Source organism: Aotus nancymaae, unplaced genomic scaffold (genome assembly GCF_030222135.1).
Source record: "Aotus nancymaae isolate 86718 unplaced genomic scaffold, 86718_ANA_hifiasm-v0.15.2.pri h1tg000030l, whole genome shotgun sequence".
Taxonomy (NCBI): Eukaryota; Metazoa; Chordata; class Mammalia; order Primates; family Aotidae; genus Aotus; species Aotus nancymaae.
Window position 1 is genome coordinate 27,509,663 of NW_026988443.1, and position 27,710 is coordinate 27,537,372.

The window sequence follows — 27,710 nt, forward strand, 5'->3', positions numbered from 1 at the left end:
TGCATTTTAATAGCTTTGTATTTCTGGAATGCTGACATGGAGATTGGAACAGTAATCTCTGAAAGCCCTGTAATTTCAGTGTTGTCTTCTTTCTAGTGTAATTCTCAGGTGTTTTCTATTTCCTATGTCAGATGCTGAGACCAACATTGACAATGAGTCCACATCAACACAGGAAATGTCTGGAGAAAGAGGTATGATGATATCACACGGGCTTCTGGGGAGTATTTAACAGGAAACTAACTCCAGAAACATGTAATGTGGAGAAGCACCAGGAAATCACTAAGGGGAAAAATATTCAAGGAAAGGTTCTAAGAATCCACTATGCAAGGAAACCCTTCAGATGTGAGGAGTGTGGGAGATGCTTCACCTTTTTTTTTTTTTTCTTCTACCTTAGAACCAGAGAATCCACACTGGGGAGAAACCCTATCTATGCGAGGAGTGTGGGAAATTCTTTAATGGCAATTCTTCATTAATTTGGCACCAGAGAATCCAAACTGGAGAGAAACCCTATCAGTGTGAGGAGTGTGGGTGAGCCTTTATTAATAGTGCCAATCTGATCAGGCATCAGAGAATCCACAATGGGGACAGACCCTATCTCTGCAAGGAGTGTGGAAATGGCTTCCCCAGTAGTTCTAAGATGGTTATACATCAGAGAATCCATACTGGGGAGAAACCCTATGAGTGTAATGAGTGTGGGAGAGCTTTTACCATTAAATCCACCTTGAGTTGGCATCATAGAATTCACAGGATAGAGAAACCCTGTGAGTGTAACAAGTGTGGGAAAACCTTCAGGACTTCCTCCCAGCTGCACCTTCATGAGTACACCCACTCTGGAGAGAAGCCTATGCTGGACCTTGGTTCTATTGGGCTCCCAGCAGTTTTTTAACACCTTTTTCATGGTAATTCCCTCTTTTGGGTGGGGAGAACCACTCTGCCCCCACTCAACAGTTCATGTGTTTTCAGTGGGGCTCTGTTCGCTACTGCAAGCATGGAACATGTGGTCTAGTGTGACCCACTATACCATTTTTTCTGTCTAGCCACAGTGACGGGTTTGGGGACCAACATTGATACAATCAGAATGGACCCTGTGACCATCTACCAGGAAGTGACATTCTTTTCTGCTGGTGTTGGATGTTAGCTTTGATCCATATGAAAGCTGAGAAGACAGTCAACCTTACAGATGACAAACTGAGAGATGGAAAGAACTAAATCTATCTCTAGACTTTTTAGTGTTATGAATCAATAAATTCCAGTGGTTTTTGGTTTTTTTTTGCTTAAGTAGTTTTGAGTTGGATTTTCTGTCACTTGTAACACAATCCTTATTGATATAGAGCTATTTCAATGTCTCATGTGTTTCAAAGCCTTTGGAATTAACATATCCTGATTTGGCATCAAGTCCATACTATGAAGAACCTTTCATAGGTATGATGTGTTAGCAAAGTTGTAGCTGTGATTCTAATGGTTCACACACAGGCTAACACTCTTAGTTAATGTGAATGGGGAAAGCCATTAACTCTCAGTTAAATCAGTTGCACATTCAGGCATCCCTAATGGATGGAAATTAAAACAATTTAAGCACTATAATAAAAATTTTAAGTTACCATAAAATTAAATCTCCATCAAATGAATATTCTGTAGGGAAGATGGTTTTTTTTTTTTTTTTTTTAACTCTTTAAAAAGAAGTATTTATTTGCTACTCAGTTTCTAACAGAAATGATGCCAACATTTTAATCTTATTTTAGATATTTCAAGATATTTCTTTTTTGATCTGTCATGGAGAAGATATTAGTGCTTTTCTAATATTGAATCATCTTTATGTTCTTATAAATTTAGTTGGATATTCTTTTTAAGCTTTTTCTTCTATCTCTTCTTTCTTTTTTCTCTTTCCTTTCTTTTTTCTCCTTCCTTCCTTCTTTTCTTTCCTTTCTTTTCTTTCTTTCCTTCTCTCTCTCTCTCTTTCCCTCTTTCTTCTTTCTTTCTTTTGAGACTGGGTTTCACTCTGTTGCCCAGGCTAGAATGCAATGGTATCATTACAGCTCACTGCAGCCTTGACCTCCCAAGTACAGGTGATCCTCCCACCTCAGCCTCCCGAGTAGCTGGGGCTATAGGCGCATGCCACCACACCTGGCTGTTTGTGATTTTTTTAGAGATGGGTTTTTGCCATGTTGCCCAGGCTGGTCTTGAACTCCTAAGCTCAAGCAATCCACCTGCCTTGGCCTCTCAAAATGTTGGCTTTACAGGCGTGAGTCACCGTGCCCAGCCTTAAGTTTCTTTAGCTCCTACTGGATTGTATTTGTTCATATATTTAGGATATTGGCATCTATATTCATAAGTGACATTTCCCTCTAATTTTCCCGCCATCTTTGTGAAGACTTGAGCACTAGATCATACCAGTTTACTAAATGTAGTTCAGAGGCTGTTCTTTCTCTGTGTTCTGGAGAGGTTGAGTAACAGTTATCTGTTCTTGGGATGTTTGAAAACAAAATCCACCTATAGAGCTGCCTGAGCCAATGCTTTTATAGGTAGAAATGGGAAGATAACTATCAATTCCTTCCATGACATTGATAAATTACACTTTCAATTTCTTCTTAAGTCAATGTTGATGATTTATAATTCCATACTGACATTTAAAAATCCATTAGCCCAGAAATATATCCAAGTGATCTTTCCTGTATATATATGTATGTAAGTAGAGAGAGGGTCTTGCTGTATTGACCAGGCTGGTCATGAACACTTGGCCTCAAGTAGTCCTCCCTCTGTGGCCTCCCAAAGTGCTGGGGTTACAGCCATGACCCATCACACCCAGCCCTATTTAAAAAAATATTTTCAACATATGCCCCTTGTCATTCCCAAGTTTACTGGTCTATAAAACCTCTATCAAGAGTTTTTGTTACTCATTTACTTGCAAAAGTTTGACATTATCATAATAATGTCTAGAACAGCATGCCCTTCCTGATCTTTGATCTGGTTAGGGAGCTTTTGGTTCACAATCTGAAGCAAGGTTTTTCAGACGTGGCACTATTGATATTTGGGACCTGATCATTTTTGGTGGGGGCTGTTCTGTGCACTGTAGGATGTTTACTTGTATCCCTGGCCTGTAGCAGGAAAATGCACATCCTCAGGGAATGGCTGGGGCTCCAGTAGCCCTCAGAGCAGGATCTTATCCTCAGTATTACCACAAGTTGGAGGAGAAGAGAGGAGAAGCTAAGAGAAAACACAGGACTTGACAATCAGTATCAGTTGGTTATTATGGCAAGGTAGGTTACAAGTGGGTACAGACACAGGGAGGCCATCTGAGATACCTCTGGAGGCATTTGGGGGTAGTGCTGGAACACAGGATGCCCAGCCCCTTGTTAAGGCATTCATTCCAGGGTTCAGCCATCAGCTGTCGGGGCAGACAAAACGAAGCTTATTGGTATATATCATACCACCCATATTTTCTCAGAGTTTTAGATTTACTTCATTTAGAGTTTTAATCCACCTGGAATTAATTTTTGTAATTGTGTGAAGAATCTTAATTCTATTCTCCTATTGAGATATCCAAATGTTCCTATATTATTTATTGAATAATGCCTCCTTTCTCCATTGTTTTCTTTTTTTTCCTCAGCTTTATTGTATGATTAGCATACTTGATTTTGGATTAAGACAAAAGGTCTTACTGGGATTTTGAATGGGATTGCTTTGAATATTTAGATTGATTTTGGGAGAATTGACTTTTTTTATTTTTGAGACAGAGTCTTGCTCTGTTGTCCAGACTAGAGTGCAATGGCACAATCTCAGCTAACCACAACCTCTGCCTCCCGGGTTCAAGCAATCCTCCTGCCTCAGCCTCCTGTGTAGCTGGGACTACAGGCATGCACCACCACACCCAGCTAATTTTTGTATTTTTTTTAATAGAGGCGGGGTTTCACCATATTGGCCAGGCTGGTCTCGAACTCCTGACCTTGTGATCTGCCCGCCTTGGCCTCCCAAAGTGCTGGTATTACAGGCGTGAGCCACTGTGCCTGGCCAAGAATTGACGTCTTAACAATATTGACTTTATCCACGAACATGGTATAGCTCTCTGTTCATTTCTTTTGTCATTTTTTGTAGTTTTTGGTTTGCATATCTTGTACATATTTGGTTAGATTTATACCTAAGCATTTACTGTGCTGCTGTAAATGGCACTTTAAAAATAATTATTGGAATTGCATTGTAGGAAATACATTGTAGGAAATTAGTATTTTGTACCTTGGCTTCTATTCTGTGATCTTATTGAACTCACTTTTAATTTTAGGACCTTGTTTTGTAGATTCTTTGGGACATCTTATATACATAATTATGTCATCTGCATATAGTAACAGTTTTAGTCTTCCTTTCCAATCCATGTGTCTTTTATTTCAATTTTTTTTTAGACACAATCTCATTCTGTCATCCAGGCTGGAGTGCAGTGGCACATTCTCACTCAGCTCACTGCAACCTCCACCTCCTGGGTTCAAGCAATTCTTATGTCTCAGCCTCCTGAGTAGCTGAGATTACAGGTGTGTGCCACCTCACCTGGCTCATTTTTGTATTTTTAATAGAGATGTGGTTTTGCCATGTTGGCCAGGCTGGTCTCAAACGCCTTGCCTCAAGCAGTCCACCCACCTTGGCCTCCCAAAGTGCTGGGATTACAGATGTGAGCCACTGTGTCTGACCTCTCTGCCTTTTCTTTGTTTCTTTTCTGGCCTTGGTCTTGCTAGGACTCCCAATATGATGTTAAATAGTAGTGGTAAGTGCAGACATACCTGCCATATTCACAATATTGGAGGGAAAGGCATTCTGTCTTTCATCATTAAGTATGTTTTCAGTTGCAAGGAGAGAATAACACTGAATTATATGTCAGTATAGCTACTGCAGCACAATATTTAGCTTAACTACATATATTTGGCAGCCAAGACAAAAATGACTTCATGCGTGAAACTGAAGTTCCACCACAGCTTCAGCCAATTTGTGGCTAGGATTTTCAGAGATGTGGGAGAGAAGTTAGTATTTTCTCCACCATTTTCAAGTCAGGAGTAACAGTAAATATGCCATGATCATATACTATAGTCTGGGTACCATGATCTGCTATTACTCATAGCTTTAGTTAAAGATATTGTAGGAGTTAGAGGGAGACCTGGGTAGTTAGGCTGTGAGGTAACCAGAAAGGTGGCTCCCATTTGAATCTAAGGAATGGTCAGGCTTGAAAATAATTATGTTTGATGAGAGAGACTGTGACAGACATGAATATGAGTATCATATTAGTCCGTTCTCACAATGCTATACAGACATACCTGAGAATGAGTAATTTATAAAGAAAAGAGGTTTAATTGGCTAACAATTCCATAGGCTGTACAGGAGGCATGGCTGGGAGGCCTCGAGGAAACTTACAATCATGGTGGAAAGCAAAGGGGAAGCAGGCACAATCTTCATATGGCCAGCAGGAGAGAGACAGCAAAGGAGGAAGTGCTACAAACTGTATAACAACCAGATTGCATGAGAACTCACTACCAGGAGAACAGTAAGGGGGAAATCCACCCCATGATCCAATCACCTTCCACCAGGCCCCTCCTCCAACACTGAAGATTGTAATTCAACGTGAGATTTGCCTGGGGACACAGAGCCAAACCATATCAAGTATATATTTCCTTAGAGGTGATACAATGGCTGGGGAGCCAGGCCAGTGTGAATTAGTGATTATTAATTATCTTGAAAACTGGGAGACTTTCTAGACAAATGAGAGTGGAAATTTTCTTCCTTCCCACTCCCTGCAAAAGAAAAACAAGTTATTCCCAACTCTTTTTGTTTTTTATTTTAGTGTTCCCATCTTCTGGCCAAGAATATGCTCAACTCCTCACCAAGTAAACACACAGGCTCCCATGTTTCTAAAAACTGATAAAATTAGCAATTTTTTTTTTTGTTTTTTACCTAGACTTAATGAACATTTATGTAATGTAGATATCCAGAATAGGCAAATCTATAAAGTAAGAAAGTGGTTGTCTAGAATTGGGGGAAGAAGAGAGGGTGTGTACTTATTTGTATATTAATTTTCTATTGCTGTTGTAACAAATTGTCATGAGTAGTGGCTTAAAACAACACTAATTTATCTTACAGTTTTGGAGGTCAGAAATCCAAAGTGGGTCTCACTGATATAAATTCAGGATTTAGACTAAGGAAAGAATCTGTTTCCTTGCCTTTTTTATTCTCTGGAGGCCACTCACTTTCCTTGACCCTTGGCCCGTTCTTCCATTTTCAAAGCCAGTGAAGTTGGGCTAAGTCCTTCTTGTGCTCTCATCTCTGTGGTTCTCTTTCAATTCCCTCTTTCATTTTCAAGAACTCTTATGATGACACTGGGCCCATCTGAATAATCCAAGATGATAATTTTTAAAAATTTATTTATTTTACTTTAGGTGCATACTATATCTGGCATTTCTCCCCATGTTAACCCTCCCCACCCTCCTCTAAGACAGGGCCTCACTTTGTTGCCCAGGCCGAAGTGCTGTGGCTCAGTCCAGGCTCACTGCAGCCTTGATCTCCCAGGCCCAAGTGATCCTCCCAACTCAGCTAGTAGCTCGGACTATGGGCCTGTGCCCACACCTGGCCAATTTTTGTTCCTTTTTGGGATTTTTTTTGGTAGAGACAGGGTTTTGTCATGTTGCCCAGGCTGGTCCAAACTCCCAGGCTCAAGCGATTTGCCCACTTGGGCATCCCACAGTGCTGGGATTACAGATGTGAACCACTGCTCCCAGCCCCAAGGTAATCTTAAAGTCATCTGACTAGCAATCTTAAGTCCACCTGCAACCTCATTTTCCCTTTGTCATGTAACCTAACATACTCACAGATTCTAGAGATCAGGACATAGACATCTTTGAGGGGAAAAAAACACCATTCTGCTTACCACAGGGAAAATGGAGAGTGGCTGCTGTTGGTTATGAGATATCCTTTGGGGAGATGAAAATGTCCTGAAATTGACTGTGGTGATGCTTGCACAAGTCTGTGAACACACTAAAACCTATTTAATTTTATACTCTACATGGATGAATAGTATGGTATGTGAATTAAATGTTAATAAAGCAGGTATGTGTGAGTGTTCAGTATTTCCAAAACTAAATTATTTCACCTTCTTTCCTGAAATCAGCTCCTCTTCTTCAATTCCTGATCTCAGCTATTAGGTCATCCAAAATTCATGGCTCTCATAGATGCTCTGTGTAAGGTTTGTTCTTGGGTTCTTGCGCGTTTAAAATGAAGAAACTGAGGCCAGCATGAAGATAATCCAATGCGAAGGAATTTATTCAGGCTCCCGGGTGAGGTTCTGCAGTCCGGACACGAGGGGTCGGAGAAGTCGCAGGGACTTCTCTCAGACGTGGGGTTTTATAGGGAGTGGAGGCGTTTGATTGGCTGTGCCCAAGGTGAGTGGAACAAAATGGAGGGGAGTAGGGCCTGGATGGAACAAAATGGCAGGGAGTGGGGCCCAGATAGGACAAAATAGTAGGCAGGGAGTGAGGCCCAGATGGGACAAAATAGTAGGCAGGAAGACAAAATGGCAGGCAGGGAGTGGGGTCCAGATGGGACAAAATAGTAGGCAGGTAGGTCCTGGTGGGGCTTTTTTCCCAGGCTCCCCGGGGCAGGGGGAGGTGTGTCTGAGCTCCCAGAGAGGGAAGGGGGTGTGTCCGAGCCCCCAACTAGGGAAGGGGTTGTGTCCGAGCTCCCAGAGAGGGAAGGGGGTGTGTCCGAGCCCCTGGCGAGGCAACCGGCCTTACACTCTGGCTGCCTCGTATTAAATCATTTTTTAAAATGTTCACCGTTTTCACTTCCTAAATAGTTACTTAATATATCCCTCCTCAGACCTGCTCTTTCTTAATGTGTCTGAGTCTTTACCTCTAAGGAGGATAGCTTTTTTGTCCAATGACCCTTTGGCAATCTGGTGACACCTTCAAAACCAATTAAAATACAATTAAAGTTTTTTAGAATTTGTCATACAGAAATATAAGTGCATTTTTGCCAACGTGATGAAATGAAATAACAAGTCTTAAAGGTGGGCCCAAATAACAACAAGGATAATTTAAAACTGGTGACGAGAATAGCCATATTCTGAGAGCTGCATAAACTGTAATGTGATATGAAAATATCTGTGATTTCTATCGGTGACAGTCACAGGTACGGTTGATACTACTGTAGTTTGTTGCCAACATATAACAGAAGAAAATGCTAAATTTCGCTTAGGGATTAGCGAAAACAATGATATACTTTACTTCCTACTCAAGGTCTCTAAGGATCCCTCGGGGTTAACCTCCTCCTGGGAGTAGAACCACTGAGAAGAGCGCTCCAGCACCCTAGAGAGGAAGCACGCGATGCTGGGCGCAAGGCCGACGTAATGACACACTTCCGTTGACGCAGCATTTTCCGTTTTTCCCGAGGTAAGTGTTGTGGTTTGTCGCCCAGGAGTCGTTGCTAGGCGCAGGCACTTCAGCTGTAGAGAAGGCTGTCGGCTTCGTCCCTGCTGCCGCAGTGGAGGGAGTCAGGGTGGCCCCTCCGGGTCCGGGGAGCGAAGGCTGCTTGCGGATCGGTCACGCTGTCCCTTGGGTGCCTTCGCTCCCCAACGCCCGCGTCGGCGCCTTGGATAATGGAGGCTGTGGATATGGGCGGCTGGATGGAAAGGACGCTTGTGTTCTCGACACAGCCCAGATCTCATCTGCATATTGGGCCACAGCCGCTTACTGAGCAGCTAAGTGCCAGTTGCTGCTCTAGATTCCGGAGATGCAGCCGTGAATCAGGCGGGGTGTGGGCTCCGCCCCCAGGGAGCTTTCAGCGCAATGGGAAAGTCATGCCGGAAAGTCATGTATCAATCACCTCTGGTCATTTCACTCCACCTGCCCGTGACTTAGTGCATATAGGTCGCAGACCAAGTACTTGACCTGCACAAAGCATGGTTTTGTTCCTTGTGACTTATTCAGCATCATCTAGCAGCACTCCCCCTTGACTGTGCTGCTACCGTCTTCTTGACGATTCACTACTAGAACATAGCTTTTGCATATGCTGCTACTTTTGTAAAGATTTCCTTTATACCTTAGTTAATTTACATTCTTAAGCTTTCCCATCCAGGTTAGTTTCCCCTGGCAGTGATCAAAGTTGTGAACTTAAAAGTTATTTGAGGCCGGGCACGGTGGCTCACGCCTATAATCCCAGCACTTTGGGAGGCTGAGGCGGGTGGATCACAAGGTCAAGAGATTGAGACCATCCTGGTCAAATGTTGAAACCCTATCTCTACTAGAAATACAAAAATTAGCTGGGCATGGTGGCGCACGCCTGTAGTCCCAGCTACTCGGGAGGTTGAGGCAGGAGAATTGCTTGAACCCGGGAGGTGGAGGTTGTGGTGAGCCGAGATTGCGCCATTGCACTTCAGCCTGGGTAACGAGCGAACCTCCGTCTGGAAAAAAAAATGTTATTTGAGAAAGTCTTGGTTAATGTATGTTTTTCCTTTAGACAAAGCTCCGCAAAGGACAGGATCGTGCCCCTTCTCTCTCTACTTCATCTCGTGTCACACGTGACCAGACATAATAGGTATGAGATAAATGTTTGTTGAATGAAGAAAGCACAAATCGTGTATAATTTCAAACTGGGATAAGTGGTATATAGGAAAAGGAATATGATATGAGTGGAGTGTTTAACAGGGACACCAGACTTGATCTGTAGAGACAGATCATGATCTGAAGGTGAAGGGTGGCTAGATTACTGGAGAGTATGGCAGGCAGAGAATCTCAGTTACAGTGGTTCTGAGGTTGGAGAAGAGTAGTTCATACAGAACAAACAGTAGGTATGAAGATCCTGAGTTAGCATAGAGGAAACTGAAAGGCAGCCATTGTAGCTAAACTAAGAGAAAAGAGGAAGGTGGCACAAGATGAGGCTGGCAGAAAACTGCATCATGTATTAAGTCCCTGTAGGGAAGATGCTGGCTTTTTATAGAATATTGCTGTTTAACAAGAATACAAAGTGTCTGTAGGAGATGATATAGTTAAATCAATAATCCAGATGTTTTAGTGTGTTGTGGCCCTTCAGGATCCTTTGGTAGTCAGTGTCTGGTTATCACCGGGCCCTTGAATGGGGCAGTGAACTAAAAAGATGCCTGCCCCAGGTCCAAGTAAAGGAAGACTTACTCTGGGACTTTTTTCCTGAATTTTCTTGGCCAGTCTTGTTTATTCTTTTATATTAACCTTAAAATCATTTTGCCAAGTTCTAAAAGCATTCATTTTAGGATTACTATTAGAACGAATTTAGTGTAGTTATTAAAAGCATGACTTGGCCAAGTGCAGTGGATCATGCCTGTAATCCCAGCACTTTAGGATGCCAGTGTGGGTGGATCACTTGAGGCCAGGAGTTTGAGACTTAGCCTGGGCAACATGATGAAACCCGTCTCTACTAAATTTATGAAAATGTGCCAGATGTGGTGATGCATGCCTATAATCCCAGCTACTTGGGAGGCTGAGGCAGGAGAATTGCTTGAACTTAGGAGGCAGTGGTTGCAGTGAGCTGCGATTGTGCCACTACACTCCAGCCCAGGTGACAGAGGTAGATTCTGTCTTAAAAAAAAAAAACAAAAAACCATGACCTTTGAAGCCTGGCAGATCTAGTGTGGGATCTAAGTGCATCCATTCACTGGCTGAGTGTCTTGGTAGAAGAAATTATTCTCTTAGCCTTCTCATTTGGGAAAAATTAAATGTTTGAAAAATTGTTGCGAGGACTAAATAATATGCATTTTCCACCCAAAAACATGACACTTCCTATTTTTTAACCTTTTATGTTCTCAGTAAAATTGATTTTTAAAAATAAAGGTTTGGGATTCCTCTTAAGTTTTGCTCTGAGTTTATTGGTGTCTTTTGCTTGTTTTGCTCTTCATTTAGCTTGGTGTTGGTGAGGACAGGCTCTGGTGTCCTAGGGTAAGTTATTTATTCTTTTAAAATCTGTTTCCTCAGAATTAAAAGCCTCATGGTATGGTGTGGACTAAAAAGTACATATGTATACACCACTTATCCAGTGAGCATTTAGTAAGTGATTGCTGCTTGTTATTGGCAAATTTGTTGCATTAAAGAAAGCCTTTTACTGGGCTGAGCTCAATGTTGGTTCTCTTTGTTTCTTCCCTCAGCCTTTGCCTCCTAAGAGGGAGCCCAGGTGATGGCAGCCATACCTCTGAAAGCTCAATGCCAGGTGAGCTGTGGATCCCTGAGGTCAGCTTTATGGAGTTCTGATTTGAAAGAAGTGAGGGGTGGGAGCAGGTAGATAATGGTGATCCTGGCAAGTCTTAGAGCCAAAACAATAGGAAGACACCTGTTGATTCCCTCAACTGGGTGCTGGGGAAAGAGGTAGGACTGGGTGCTGGGGCAAGAGCTAGGGCCAGTGAAGATGGAAACAGGAGAGAGTTACCTGGAAAGCCGAAGTACAGCCTCCTGAATACTGAGAATCTCTCCTGGGCTGGAGAATCCCCAGGTTCAGTAGCTGTCTTCCTGCAGAGGGAATTCTGAGAATGAGGGACTCAGGCTGGTGACGTAGGGATTGAGGATAGGATGGAAGTGATCAAGATCAGCAAGGGCACAAGGTTCTTGGAAAGTAGGAGCGGAGGGACAGCAGGAAGAAGACAAGAAAGAGGGGGCCTATCTCATTTGTCCTCCAAAACAAAGAAGGAAGTTTGGGCTTCAGAATCAGGGAACATATATCCTTGAGGTCACTACTGCTGGCTAAGCGAGGCAGTGGGCTGTGATCGGAAAGTCTACACTAGGACAGGACACCTGGAGTTAGGGATTTCATTAGGCCTCAGAGGCGTGGTAGCCTTGAGCAAGTCATTGACTGCTTTGCATCTTAACTGGATTCATTTGTAAATGCACATAAGTACATTACATTTATGGGACAGGGGAACTGATTTCCTGAATTATATTTCAGTTTTTGAGCCAGAGTTGCTGCTTGGTCATTTCTTTCCTCCTGGCATTTATTTATCTAGTAACTTAGTACCCATGAACCATATCCCAAATCCTAATCTCATATTTCTCACATCCTTCAGTTTTTTCTACCTGACTGTCTCACTGATACATCAGCTTCCTTGGAGTTCGTACCCGCTTCTGGTTTTTCCACAAATCTCTGACATCACACTATATTGTAGTCCTGATTAATCAGTTTCTAAATTGCTGTGTAATTGTTGACTGTGTTCTTCCCAATACCATTTCTAGAGAGACACGAAGTCTTGTTTTTTCTTCTCCCTCTTTCACTTGGGCCATCTTTTCTATTACATTTAGAGTTTGTCATTCCTTCTCTGGGATTTTGTTTGCAGAGCTTCCTATATAGATTCTCTATGTATAGTTGTGCACCTTCCCATTACCTTGTCACCTGATACACCTCAGTTTCCTGAGGTTGGATTTTATCCTCCAATACAAGGTTCTCAAACTTCAGTGTACATCAGAATTACCTGGAAGACTCACTGAAGTGTGGGCTGCTCTCACGATGGGGCCCAAGAATTTGCCTAACAAGTTCCCAAGTGATGCACCAGCTACAAGAATATAAAGTGTCCGTAGGAGATGATTTAGTTAAAACAATAAACCCAATGTTTTAGTGTGTTGAGGTGGCCCTTCAGGATCTTTTGGCTAGTCAGTTTCTGGTTATCACCGGGCCCTTGAATGAGGCAGTGAACAAAAAAGATGCCTGCCCCAGATCCAAATAAAGGAAGACTTACTCGGGGATTTTTTTTCCTGAATTTTTTTGGCCATTCTTGTCTATTTTTTTATATTAACCTTAAAATCATTTTGCCAAGTTCTAAAAGCATTTCTGTTAGGATTACTATTGGAAAGAATTTAGTGTAGTTATTAAAAGCATGACTTGGCTGGGTGCGGTGGCTCATGCCTGTAATCCCAGCACTTTGGGAGGCTGAGGTGGGTGGATCATTTGAAGCCAGGAATTTGAGACTAGCTTGGGCAACATGATGAAACCCTGTCTCTACTAAATTTACGAAAATGCGCCAGGTGTGGTGGCACATGCCTACAATCCCAGCTACTTGGGAGGCTGAGACCATACTCTGAATACCACTGTTCTAGTTTGTCGTGATTCATTCAAGAGGTTCCTTCGGGAGTTGATGGGGTCAGGTTGTCAGCTGGGCAGAGGATAGATTCAGTGTGGGGCAAGCCTGGAAGTGGAGCTAAAGTGTCCCCAGCTGTTGACCTAGTGTGCTGATTGTACCATGGTGAGGAAGAGTCAGATTCCAGAAATATGTAGGTGATAAAATTGGCAGGACTTGAGTATTAACTATCAGCAGTTAGTGATGATGGGGCTTTGAATGTCTAGGATTAATCTCAAGTTCTAGCATTAGAGAGTGGGCTGAAATTGGTGTTATTAACAGAGAGGGAAAAATACTGTCACTCACTATGCCACTTAGTTTATATAAATTAGAATGGGAACCATTTTGGGGAAGATGAGTTTGGTGTTGCATCATGAGCCAGTGTATTGGGTCATCCAGAGAGTCTGAGGCAGTGCTGGGGTGAGGAGGATGTGGAGATGTGCAAAATCAGTTGAGGCATTGGAAAGTGGGAGTATATTCCCTGAGCACTCTGGTAATGAAGTTTAATACCCACATCTGAGGAATGACTAGAGGCTCTAAACCAGATGCCAGAACTTTGTGGAAAGGTAGAGTTGAGGCCAGCAGGGAGGGAAAAAGAGTATCTATTGAAAAAGCATGAGGGACTGGGCACGGTGGCTCATACCTGTAATCCCGGCACTTTGGGAGGCTGAAGCAGACGGATCCCTTGAGCCCAGGAGTTCAAGACCAGCCTGGGGAACATGGCAAAATCGTGTCTCTACAGAAAATACAAACAGTAGCCAGGCATGGTGCTGTGCACCTATAGTCCCAGCTACTCAGGAGGCTGAGGTGGGAGTCTCATCTGAGCCAGAGGTGAGCTGAGATTGTGCCACAGCACTCCAACCTGGGTGACAGAGCAAGACACTGTCAAAAAAGAAAAAAAACAAAATAAAAAAGGAGAAAAATAAAAACTATAACTATAACCCCAAGATGCATGAATCTTGGTTTACAGAAGCTATTACAGATTGTCTTGAGGTATAAAGATAAGGAGCTAAAAGAGCTACCTAGCAGCAGCTATTTAATTCTAGAAGCATCATTTTCTAGGAAAACCCATCAAGGAGCAGAGTGGATTGTACCAGGAGACTCTCAGCTCCCTCTGCAGGATGCTCTTGAGCACAGGCAGCACAACCCTTTATCAAGAATCATACGGGAGTTGAATGAGACAGGCCCATCAGTGCAAACCATGACTTTGTTCTTGTTTCATGGGCATAAGGTTTGGGGCAGGGTGAGCACATGCGGGGAAGAGATGGATTGGCTGGGAATAGGGAGTACCTAATAGGAACACGTAGGTCCTGAGATACCATTTGAAGCAAATTGTTCACTTGTAGATGCAACACCAAAAAACTGAAAATATTTACTAAATCAAAGATTTTGCCGTAGGAAGGTTAACTAATAAGAAACTTTTTCTTAGGGCGTAAAAATGTTAAATCACATTTTATGACAGTAAATTTTGTATCCTAATGGAAGCTCTTCTGGTAGTGAGAGAAGTTACAGATTTTTGCTTGTAGAAATAGTCATATAATGGTCTGATATCCAGTTCTTTCCACCTTTTACACATCCCTCACAGGACCTTCCCTCAACCCCCTACCTGTCCTCTCTGCCCCATACTCTGGCCCAGAGCCAGAGGATTGGCTCTGGGGTAGCAGGAACCTGTTGTTTTAGGAGACGGTGACCTTCAAGGATGTGGCTGTGTACTTCACTAAGACAGAATGGACTGGCCTTTCTCCTGCCCAGAGGGCCCTGTACAGAAGTGTGATGTTGGAGAATTATGGGAACCTGACTGCTGTGGGTAAGACCATTTTCCTCCTAGGACTCAGATCTGTACTTTTCAGTTTTCTTCCTTCTTTTACAGACTGGGTGATGGGTGTGGTGTGGAGAGGAGAGGTTGTCTCTTGTGTCCTCCACTGAGTGACTACAGGGCTGAGGCTCAGTGACCAGCTTCAAAGATTGCTGGGTAGGGAGAGGTCTTGAGTCACTTTGGTTTCCTAGTGAAGGGAATTACTGTCCCCTGGTAGGAGTATGTTTCTTCTTCCAGGGGGCTCTCCCCAGTAAGGAATAAGTAGTGTTTGTTGTCTGGGGAAGAACGTGACTTCTTCCCTGTGTTTGCTAATGCCTTGCAGATCTCACTAACTTAATTTTTCTTGATTTTTTTTTTAGGAAGAAGTCACAAATGCTCAGTTTCCTCTTGATCAGAATCTCTTTGGCCTTCCCCAGTCAAGAACTCTCTTCTCTGGGTCTTATTCTTACTGAGACTCCTAGGGTTTTCCTTCTTTTGAAACACCAGATACAGGGCTGAAAAGTACCATTTTCTTCCTCTTTTCAGGGTACCCAGTTCCCAAACCTGCACTGATCTCACTCCTGGAGGGAGGGGACATGGCTTGGGGCCTGGAAGCACAGGATGATCCCCTGGCAGAGGGGACCAAAAACATCTGTAAAGGTAGGTGAGGCAGGTTTGGAACCAACAACTGTAGAGTTTTATGGAGCACTGTATTTAAAAGTGAACCATGTTGGGCAGGATTTAAATATAATAGATGATTTCACCTAATAACTAAAATATGAAACCTTTCCCACCAATCTTAACTCTTACTAACTTGTAACCACTCAGTACGTCTCGTCAACAATCCTTGAATCCATTGCTCCTTTCTTAGTTGCAACATTGCCTACCTCAGTGGTCTTCCTTGGTTGGGATGGATTTATTCAGGAGCAGTTTTTGAGCAACTTGCTATGTACCGAACTTTGTTTAAGAAGTTCTGGAAGATACAGGTTATGGAGAGAGATGTAAAAAGCTAAAAAGAAAAGTTTTAAATGCTGTTAGGAATAGGATAGACAATGTGAAGGTAAAATGGACCAGATCTTCCCAAAGGTTGGCCATAAACGGGGAGAGCTGAGTCAGATAACACTGGGAAGTCATGGCATGGGAGGAGTTTTTTTTTTTTTTAATTCAAAGGAATTCAGAACTGAGCACAGGATGAGAGGTTCCTTTAGAGTAGGCAAGTGGATGACTAGAGCAGGCCATTGAGAAGCTGGGTGGAGAGTCTGAGATAAAAGGCAGGTCTGAAAGGGTACTCTAACACAGCTGGGTTGAAATGACCCCCAGGGAGAAAAAAGGAGGGCTCAATCTTAACAATTAAGGTATATTTAATTTCAGTGAGAGAAGGAAGAGAAAGTAGACAGTCAAATGGTCAGATGGATGCCACCAAGAGCAAGTAGTGAAGTTGAAGGCAGAGACAGGAGTTTCAGTGCAGTTGGTCTGCAGAGAGCAAGTAAATGGAAAGTGATGAAGCTGGGGCAGCACTTCAGTCTCTTATTCTAAGAATCTGAAAAAGAATCATCAAGACAATTGAGAAGCTGGTGGTCTGTTCTCACACTCCTCTCTCTGGTGATGATTCTTTTTCAGACTCTTGGTTACCACCTTTACTTCCATCTCAGATTACTCCTCTCCCAGCATTCTCCTTTGGAGTTCCCTTACTCCTTTAACTCGCACTCATAGGATGAACTTGATTAACCTGCAGATGAGTTCCAAGTACTGATGTGAAAGTTGAAATGATCTCTTTTAAAGCCTTGTAATTTTCAGTGCTCTAATATAGTTCTCAGGTGGCATTATTTGTGTTTTCTATCTGTTACGTCAGATGCTGAGACCAACACTGTCAGTGAGTCCACATTAACCGAGAAAATTTCTGAAGAAAGAGATGGGATGATGTCACATGGGCAGCTGAAGAGTGTCCCTCAGAGAACTGACTTCCCAGAAACATGTGATGTGGAGAAGTACCTGGACATCCCCACAGTAAAAAACATCCGAGGAAAGGTTCCAAGAATCCGTTGTGCAGGGAAACCTTTCATATGTGAGGAGTGTGGGAAATCCTTCAGCTATTTTTCTTACTATCTTAGACACTGTAGAATCCATACTAAGGAGAAACCCTTTGTGTGTAATGAGTGTGGAAAAGCCTTTAAGGGCAATTTTTCATTAATTCGGCATCAGAGGATTCACACTGGAGAGAAACCCTATCAGTGTGAGGAGTGTGGGCGAGCCTTTAATGAGAATGCAAATATGATCAGGCATCAGAGAATCCACAGTGGGGACAGACCCTATTACTGCATAGAGTGCGGAAATAGTTTTCCCAGAAGTTCTGAGTTTGTTATACATCATAGAATCCACACTGGGGAGAAACCCTATGAGTGTAATGAGTGTGGCAAAGCTTTTGCTGGTAATTCATCCCTACTTCGGCATCAGAAAATCCACACTGGAAAGAAACCCTATGAGTGTAATGAGTGTGGCAAAAGGTTTGGAAGGACTTCCCATCTAAGCCGACATCAGCGTATTCACACAGGGAAAAGCCTTATTCTTGTAAAGTATGTGGACAAGCCTTCAGTTGTCATACAAAACTAACTCGGCACCGGAGAATTCACAGTGAGCAGAAGTCCTTTGACTGTGTAGATTGTGGAAAAACCTTCAGTGCTCAGGGACAATTAAAAAGTCATCTGAGAATTCATATTCAGGAATCTTCCTATGTATGTGATGAATGTGGAAAAGCCTTCACTAGCAAAAGAAATCTTCATCAGCATCGAAGAATCCATACCGGAGAGAAACCCTATGGGTGTAGCAAGTATGAGAAGGCCTTTAGGACTTCTTCCTAGGTAGGTTATCTTGAGCATGTGCACTCTGGAGAGAAGCCTGTGCTGGATATTTGTTGTTTTGGCCTCCCGGAATTTTTTACCCCATTTTACTGGTAGTAGTACATTCCAGTGAAATGTACTGAGTGGAAATTCTGTCTTCTACTCAGGAATGGAATGTGTGACACAGGCCTGGCTCAGCCTCTAATTTATCCCTCAAGCCACAGTTACTGATTGAGATGTTAGTATATGACCAAAGATGGTCTAATTAGAGTTCCAGGATTGCAAGAGCTAATAGGAAGAAATACTCTCCTTCTCCACTCCAACTGGTTTTAACGCTGAGAAGAACTAGATTCTCACAGAGGCTGAGAATGAAGTCAACGCAGTAAAAAAGGCATCTGAGAATTGGAGAGAAGTTAAAGACTGAAGATAGTGTTTGAACAGCCACATCAGAACATGTCTGAACCTAAAAATACAAATTGGTTTTTGAATTACAGTAGCCAATAAATTCCATTTTTGTTTGGCTGTTTTTGGCTTTGGCACATTTGAGTTAACTGTTCTTCCCTTGGAACAGAATTTTGACTTAAACAGTGTTTTTAGTCTTCAACATGTTATCCCTGAAGACTTATTTGAAAAGTCTTCAGGAATAACATACCCGAATGGATGGAGAAATGTTCTGTGCATATGTTATGTAGGAAAGTCTTTAGTAATAGCCATGGCAGCTCCTAAACCCCATGATTGTAATGAGATTGAGAAGCCCACTGTGACACTGGAGAGCCCAGGTTGTATCAGACACCACAAGTAAATAGAAGTTCTAACAACTTGAGCTCTATAACAAAACTCTCGTATAACAAAATTACGTCTGCACCAGTGAATCTGTTCTCAAGAAAAGTCTTAACTAGGAAACTAAAGGCTTTCACTCTTAAAGCTTTTATTTTCTGCTTATTCAGTTTTTTATTTGGAATGAATGCTACCCTAGGCATTAAACTGGGAAATGTCAGGCTATTGTAGCTATTATAGCTTGGCATTTGCTGTTTTAATTCCTAGGACAGCATGCTCACTTTGGCCTTTGACCTGGCTAGGGAGCCAAGGAAGTGCTATGGTTCTAAGTCATAAGACACTGCAGAAATATCTCACTAGGAAAACAGAACTGGCCCTTTTCTTTGGTGATAAACATAATCTGCACACTTCTTTTTCTCCCATGTGCCCTCCTGCTGCCAGCCAGTGTTGGAATCTTCTTACCCAATTTCAGACTTAATGGCTTACTGAGTCTAACAATTGGGTGGCTTCACCTCTTCCTTACTTGCCAGCAGATGAATGAGCAGTTGTATCCTGTGCTTGGGTTGACCAATGAATGACAGACTTGGGGAATTAAGTAAATGCTTTTTAATTGAAATCTAGCACAAACATAAAAATACATGAGTTGGCTGGGCGTGGTGGCTCACGCCTGTAATCCCAGCACTTTGGGAGGCTGAGGCGGGCAATTAACGAGGTCAAGAGACCGAGACCATCCTGGCCAACGTGGTGAAACCCCGTCTCTACTAAAAATACAAAAATTAGCTGGGCGTGGTGGCGCACGCCTGTAGTCCCAGCTACTCGAGAGGCTGAGGCAGGAGAATCACGTGAACCCCGGAGGCAGAAGTTGCGGTGAGCTGATATTGTATCACTGCACTCCAGCCTTGTGAAAGAGCGAGACTCCCTCAAAAAACAAACAAACAACAAAAAAAAACGTGAGTCATGGTTGTGCAACTTGAGTGTTTTCAAAGAACATAGCCTTATAATCACCAAGATGAAGAAATAGAACATAGTGCCTTACAAATCTCCCTGTACCTTATTACAGTTCTTATGGAACCTCTACCCTGACTTCTATCACCAGAAATTATTTTGTTCTTTTGTGTCAATGGAATAATCAGTACAGACTCATTCTCATTGCTGTGTAGTATTTCATAACATGAATATACCACAATTTATTGCTTACTGTTGGTGGGCATTTGGGTTATTTCGAGGGGGATCATTTTAGAGGCAGAAAATCTAAAAGCCACCCAGAAAAAAAATTGTTTAAAGTAATGGTGGTCAGGGGCTGCTTCAAATGGTGCTGCGTCAGCCCAGCTGCCTTGTAGTAAATGATAACAGCGGTAAATTTTTTTGCCACTTAACATATGACAGACACTTTCCTAATCACACAGATTTACTCAGTACGATAATTTATGAAGAGTGTGCTATAATTAGCTCCATGTTACAGCCGAGGAGTCATTAATTAGGTTGCTCAAGGATGCAGTAGTGGAGTAGGTATTCAAACCCAGGCCGTCTGGTTTCAGAACTTATGTTCTAACTGTTGCACGATATGGCCCTATAGAGGTTGTATGTAAAGTATGTGATGCTGTGTCTTGGTAACAGAGGAGACTGTTGGAAGAAACAGATATGCTCCTTTGGGGTGGAGGAGAATACTAGGATCAAGTCAAGTTGGGGAGGCTGTGCTTGGCTTCACACAATGGGAGGTGAGAAATTGGCATCAGAGAGGAAACTATAGGTTAAGATGAAATCATAAGACATGTCCAGTACAGACTGTCCCAGTAGAGCTGTCATGAAGGAGGTAGCATGCCTCCAGTATGCAGAGGATCTGGTCCCCGACTTACTGGCTTAGTACCTCTCAACACCGTCTGAAAATGGGTGTCTTCACGTCATGTACCTGAACCAGAGAGCTGGCTCCACTGAGGTCCAAGTGAGACCCCCTCACTTCAGCTTTGAGGTGTAGGGATAGCTGAATGAGGTTTGTTTCCTTTCTTTAGGACTTCACTGCTGAGTAGTTAGCTCCCTTGGCCCTTACCCCAGCGCCACTGTCAGGATGCCCCCTCCAATTGAGTAACTGTCCCTGTATCAGTGATGATTAATGTATTAGTTTTCTTTGGCTTCTTAACAACAGAAATCTACTCTCACAGTTCTAGAGGCTAGAAGTCTGAAAACAGTTTCCCTGGGCAGAAATGGTTTGTCAGCAAAGCCACACTCCCTCAGAAGGCTCTAGGGCAGAACCTGGTCTTTAAGCTGCTGGTGACTGCCAGCATTCTTTAGTAGCAACATCACTCTAGCCTCTGCTGTCTTCACATCTCCTTCTCTGTCCAATCTCCCTGGCCTCTCTCTCATGAGGACATTTGTGATGGCATTTAGGACCCATCCACATAGTCCAGGATAATTCCTTATCTTAGGACCTTTAATTTAATCACACCTACAAGAACTTTGCCATTTAAGGCAACATTCATAGGTTCCAGGAATTAGGACCTGGTATGCATGGCCATTATTCAGACCACCACCGTCATTGAGGTTCATCTGTAGAAAACCCCCCAAACAAGACACCCTAATACAAGATATAATTTGTCTCAGGAGTCTGGAGATAGCCCAGGGCAGCTAAGGCAGTTGTATAATGTCAGTGGGGACTCAATCTCCTTCCAAAGTACCACTTGGCCATCCTTAATGGGGCCATTTTCCTCATGGTCCAAGGTGGCTCCTGGAACTCCAACTATCAAGAGCTTGTTCTGGACAGTAGAGGAAGAGGAAGAAGAGCATTCCACTTTGCCTTAAAGAAGACTTTCTGTAAGTACCACAGAACACTTCCAGTTAAATGTTTATGTCAAGAACTTAGTCATATGACTATACCTGGCTGCCAAGGACACTATATCCTCTAGTTGAGTGGCAGTGTGCTACATCAAATAACTTCACGGTTTTGTTTAGGAGGAGGAAGGAGAACGAATGTTTGAGTGGGTACCTAGCAGCCTTTGCCATGGCGTATGACTGCCATTGAATTCTACGTGTTTAAAAACTTTGGATAAGGAAAAAACTTTGGTGTACACCTGGCTGTGCTCTTTGAATTTAAATGTGTGTAATAACTCTAGGATAGGTGCTATATTTGTCCCCAGTTTACAGTTTGGGAATGGTGAAATCCAGCAGATTGATGGGAGGATACAGCAGATGCCTCTAAAATGCACTCACATCACTTTGGCACACCTCTGGCTTTTGCTGTAGCTGTGGTGAACAGTTGTATGTTAACTTAGAGTTCCCCTTGCACTGCTCAGACACTCCGTATGCCTTTTGACATTCTGCCTCAGGCACTTTTCCAGAGCTCACTTGACTAGGAAGCACAGCCTGGGAATACACAGGGCAAGTTAGCAATCCCAGAAAAACCCTTAATCGTGCTAGACAAGAGCTTGAGGATTAAGGTTCCAGTGTCTCACCTTTCAAGTGGACAATTAGAGGAGGAATTTTTTACTCTCTTCTGGAGCTCCCAGTGCTCATAGCATCAACCTTTAGAACACTTTATATTGTCATTTCCTCCTATCCTGTCTCACTCACTGGGTTCTTTTAGTCCTGCTTCCTGGGATCATCTCCTGAATAAATGGGCATTTGAGTCCTTGTCTCAAGCCCTGCTTTCATGGGAACCCAAACTAAGGAAGACAGAACCTTCAGGCAATGAGAATGCGTCTTATATTCCAGTAGTGAATATGAGTAGTCTACTCAATTGGAATCTTTTAGATGTTAGAGGATGGCCCCGATGAGCATTTCTGTGATGGAATCCCATTCTGTTTTCAGTGGTGACTGCACATTTCTGATTTCTACTTCAAAGAAGCTTCCTCTCAGAGCAACTGTGCTGTGGGGCACAATGTTTTTCTGTGTATCAGTAACGTGCATAATTTTAGATAGACTAAGTTGTTTGTGTAACTGTAGCTCTGTGTATTCAGGAGCTAAAACATGGTAAATATCACAGTGATCAGCCTGTGAGGAGGAGCTGGCAAGGCAAGTCCCTCAGATTATCAACTAAAATGAGCACTTGGGATCATGCAAATAAAAGAGTCCTTAGAAGTTTGCCACATACAATAAATGATTTTATTAATTACTCAATATTTTTTTTGAAACAGGATCTTGCTCTTCCACGTAGGCTGGAGTGCAGTGGCATGATCGTGGCTCACTGCAGCCTTGACCTCCCAGTCTCAAGTGATTCTCATACCTTAGCCTCCCTAGCAGCTGAGACTACAGGCATGTGCCACTACACCCAGCTAATTTTTATGTTTTCTGTAGAGACAGAGTTTCACTACGTTGCCCAGGCTTGTCTAGAACTCCTGAGGTCAAGCAATCATCCCACCTTGGCCTCCCAAAGACCCATGCCTGGCAACAAATATTTATTTGGTGACTTCTGTGTGCTAAGCAACATGCTAGCTGATAGCACATGATGATAGAACATGTTGCTGATGAGCAACATGGAGTTTCTCTCCAGTTCCTGCTGCTACTGCCCTGTTCTGAGCCACCAACATTTATTTCCTAGACTACCACAATTGCTCCTTAAGTAGTCTTCCCACTTCTGCTCTTGAATCTTTTTAATCTATCTGCCAATCAGCAGCCAGAGTGTGCTTTTTAAAACATAAAACATAGCAGGCTTCTCTTAAAAAATTTCAATGTGTTTCCATTGACCTTGAAATAAAATCCAAGTTCTTTAACATGGGCTGCAAAGCTCTAATGATTGCACTTCCTCCCTCTTCTCTACCCATGATGTGTCAAGCTTTCTTTTTTTCCACTGAAGGGCCTACACATTTGTTATTCCTCCTGCTTGAAATGTTCTCTCTTTGATTATGTGCCCAGATATCTCACTCATATTTCTCAAGTCTCAGCCCAAGGTCACTTCCTCAGGCCCTTCCTTACCTCCCAGTTAAAATGGAAATAACAAAATATCCCTTGATATTATCTCCTAAACACACCTTGTCTTTTTTTTTTTTTTTTTTTTTTTTGAGACAGAGTTTCACTCTTGTTGCCCAGGCTGGAGTGCAATGGCATGATCTTGGCTCACTGCAACCTCCACCTCCCGAGTTCAAGCGATTCTCCTGCCTCAGTCTCCCAAGTAGCTGGGATTACAGGCACGTGCCACCACACCCCGGCTAATTTTTTGTATTTTTAGTAGAGAAGGGTTTCTCCTTGTTGGTCAGGCGGGTCTTGAACTCCCGACCTCAGGTGATCTGCCCGCCTTGGCCTCCCAAAGTGCTGGAATTACAGGTGTGAGCCATCGCTCACAGAGGGAAGCAGCACCAGGTTGAAGGACGACGGTTCCGAGGCAGCCCCAGAACCTTGGAGAGCTCCACAGACACCCGAAAGAGTCGGAACTAGCACCTTGGACAGCACCACGGCTTCGTTGTTTTCTACTGCCATTCCTTGTACCTGGATGATATTATCAACACATGTTGCAGTCACTGTTAATTTCCTGGGACTTTCGACTCCTGTGTACCTGGCAATTGTAATCCTCTAAAGTCAGCAGTCATTTAGAAGGTTCTTTACGACAAGGTGGGGGTTGGGATTCTTTCTCTTCTTTCTAGGAACTTCAGCATCAGAGCTGATAATTGGACCGACTCCCTTGGGAGCTCTAGGGGATTGGTACCTAGTATAATCGTGCTATTCTGGAGGCCAACATCCTTCAAGTTAGGGGAAAATGTGTACTAACTGGTTGTACTACCTAAGGAAGAATGGTCAGGGCTCTTCCTAGACACATATAAGCAAACTATCAGGCAATGCATGTGAGAAAGAAGGTATATTGTATTCATTTGGAGACAGGCTCCTTGATTATTTTTCATACCCTCTTTTCACTTGCTAACCCCCACCTGTTAACCTCCTTTCAGAAACATACAATGGATTGCATCTGCTTTCTCTGTGGTGAAAAGCTTCTGAACTTGATTGCTGTTAGCAAGTTTCTGTGAGGTTATGCACAAAAAACTTGGAAGGAGTTTGGCACTGTAGGTCTTTCTCCTAGTTATAATATGTCATATTTACAAACTTATGCATTAATAACTCCCTTATTGACAAAAGGTATAATCAGGTCTACAAATAAGTTAGAGGAGGGGAAAAGTAACATTAATTGAGCAACTACTGAATCCTGGTCCCTGTTGTATGTACTTTATGTTGTATGCATGTGTAGTATTTATAGCAACTATGCATTATTACTTCATTTTTCAGATGAATCAATGGAATTTCAGAAAATCTAAGTGGTTGCCCAAGGTCTCATAGCTAGTAAGTGAAGAACACAGGACTTCTCAATCCTGTACATTTATTTTCAATTTCTTTTTCTCTGTGTTTCCTTTTTGAATAGTTTCTATTGCTATGTCTTCAAATTCACTCATCTTTTTTACTGTAATGTCTCATCTGCTGTTAATCCTATCCAATATATTTTTATTGCACATTACAGATTTTCATCTCTAGAAGTTTGATTTGATCATTTTTATATCTTTCATTTCTCCACTAACCTTTTAGATGTATCAGATGTGGTGGTCATAACTTTTAAATGTCATTTCCTACTAATTCTGTCGTGACTATTTCAGAAGTCTATCAGGATTCGTTTTTAATGTAATTTCATGTATTATGAGTTACTGGCCAAAGTAAGTAGTATTAATTTAAACTCTATACTTAATGATACAAATTATGATTATAAATTTTTAGGGGATATTTCTACTAACACTTCAAAGCTTAGGCAAGGACCATAAGATTCTTTGTTATCTCTCTTTGTTCATGAGATTTTTAAAAGATTTATCCTTTCATGGGTCCAGGAATTTGGATGCGTATATGTGTGTGAGAAAAGTATCTGCTTCTATTCCTTGCTTCATGCTGGCCTCCTATATATTACAATTCTGCTTTCTCAGATATCAAGATTTACAACTCTTCACCATTTCCACTCATGTTGGCCAAAGCATCAGCTGAGCTCCTCAGGCCAAACCAACACCTCTGGTTTTAGTTTCTTGTTTGGTTTTGGTACCTGGGTACATTTTCCTGTGAGCTAAGTATTTAAAATGATGTTGAATATTATATCTTATTCTAAATTTCAAGATTCTCATTGATATTATTTGCTACATAGCCCTCAACAGAATTCTTAATAGAATAGAATAATACTAATTGTCTTAAACTCACTGTTTTAAGATATTAATATAACTATGACATTTTCTCTTTAACTTAATATTTGTCTGATATATCTATTTTCCATTCTTTAACTTTCTTTTTTTTTATGATGAAGTTTCACTCTGTCACTCAGGCTGGAGTGCAATGGTGTGATCTTGGCTTACTGCTACCTCCATCTCCTGGTTTCAAGCGATTCTCCTGCGTCAGCCTTCTGAGTAGCTGGGACTACAGGTGTGCACCACCACACCCGGCTAACTTTTTGTAGTTTTAGTAGAGACGGGCTTTCACCGTGTTGGTTAGGCTGGTCTTGAACTCATCCTTGTGATCTGCCCACCTTGGCCTCCCAAAGTGCTGGGATTACAGGCGTGAGCCACTGCACGCGTGGCCTCTTTAACTTTCAATACTTGTGCATTCCTAAGTGTTAGTAGTACCTTATAAGTACCTTTTTTTGCTTGTTGTTTGTTTGTTTTTTGTTTTTTGAGATGGAGTCTCACTCTGTTATCCAGGCTGGAGTGCAGTGGCAAGATCTTGGCTTACTATAACCTCCGCCTCTTTGGTTCAAGCAATTCTCCTGCCCCAGCTTCTCTGGTAACTGGAATTACAGGTGTGTGCCACCATGCTGGGCTAATTTTTGTATTTTTAGTAGAGATGGGTTTTCACCATGTTAGCCAGGCTGGCCTCAAATTCCTGAGCTCAGGTGATCTGCCCACTTCGTCCTCCCAAAGTGTTGGGATTATAGATGTGAGCCACTGTGCCTGGCTGCATCTAACATTTTTTTCTACACAAGTTTTAGAATCATTTTCACAAGTTTTAAAACAAATTCTGTAGGGGTTTTATTTGGCATAACATTGGACTTCGATTAAATAAAGAACAATACACTTCCTACTGAGGAATTACCTGTGCCTTTCCACTTACACAACTGGTTTTCATTAGTTTAGTCCCCAAGTGTTTAAAATTTTCTTGATGTATGTCTTAAGCATTTATTAGTAAACATTCATATATATGTTTGGTTGCTTTGAGAATAAGACTTCTCCCTACCCTAGTACATTTCTTCACATAGATTAAATGATTTGTTCATTTAACATCAATAAGTAAATAAAAATTTTATAACATAAAAACAGCCTTGAACTCCTGGAATGAACACCAACCAGACTGTCGTTTTGCCACAATTTGCATGAGAAGAAGCAGCCCAAACCATCTTTACTCTGTCCTATTAAAACTGGAAACAACAAAAATAATTTTTTATCATGAGAAGATTGTCAGTTTTCTCTGGTGGTCAGAGGGGAAGGGTTTTAGGGAGGTCTTGGGGCTGCAGGGACAAAGGGTGCAGGAGAAGAAGCCTTAGAGCTGAGCAGGAGGAAACTGATACTACATGGCTGCAGGCCTGGCAAGGAAATGAACTTCTAGAATGCTGAAGTCGAAGAGCCAGCTTAATTTTTTAACTGTTGTGTTGTGTGATTGTTCCATCTTTCCTCATTTCTAGGGGAATTAGTTAGGCTATGGGCTTGGAAATTAATTTGAAGAACCAAATAAGTGTCATTTAAATTCGATGAAAGTTTATTTATCTCTCATGTACCATCAGAAAGTAAACCATCTGGGGCTGATACAGCAGCCCTGTGCCTCTTCCTTTTAGCTGCTCCGTCATTCCCAGCAGCCATAGCCTTATTTGCATTGGTCCAAGATGTTCTCCCTTGTCAACATTCCACCTGGTCGATGAAGATTTGGGGCTAGGGAGGACATGTCCCTTGTCTTTAAGGATTTAGCATCACATTTTGTTACAGCCTATTTGCCAGAAGTTGGTCATATGGACACACTTTGCTTTAAAGAATTCTGGGAAATGTGTGCTTTTCCCCTGAGCTGTCACGTTCCTTGCTAGAGATTCTGTGACCATATATGAATGGAAGAACAGGGGTTGACAGACATGAACTGGTCTCCATCTCTCCATACCTACCATAAAGCTTTTGTAAATTGGTTTGTGCATTATTATCTAATTTTTCTGATATGTCTGAAGTAGGAGTAGGAGTTTTGTGGTTATTTAGGGAGCTTCATTTTCTTACCTGTAAAATTAGGC

The 27,710-nt window shown here is 42.3% G+C and overlaps 1 protein-coding gene across 1 annotated transcript; it reads left to right on the forward strand.

The window, feature by feature from the left end:
• The first annotated feature begins 197 nt into the window (after positions 1-197).
• Positions 198-18,247, forward strand: ZNF19 (zinc finger protein 19). The gene is given in 8 exon segments (XM_064383264.1): positions 198-8,417; positions 9,484-9,561; positions 10,899-10,934; positions 11,141-11,202; positions 14,774-14,900; positions 15,435-15,548; positions 16,741-17,439; positions 17,442-18,247. Coding segments are annotated over 5 exon segments (1,374 nt in total). The 5' UTR covers positions 198-8,417; positions 9,484-9,561; positions 10,899-10,934; positions 11,141-11,169; the 3' UTR covers positions 17,843-18,247.
• The last annotated feature ends 9,463 nt before the right edge of the window (positions 18,248-27,710 follow it).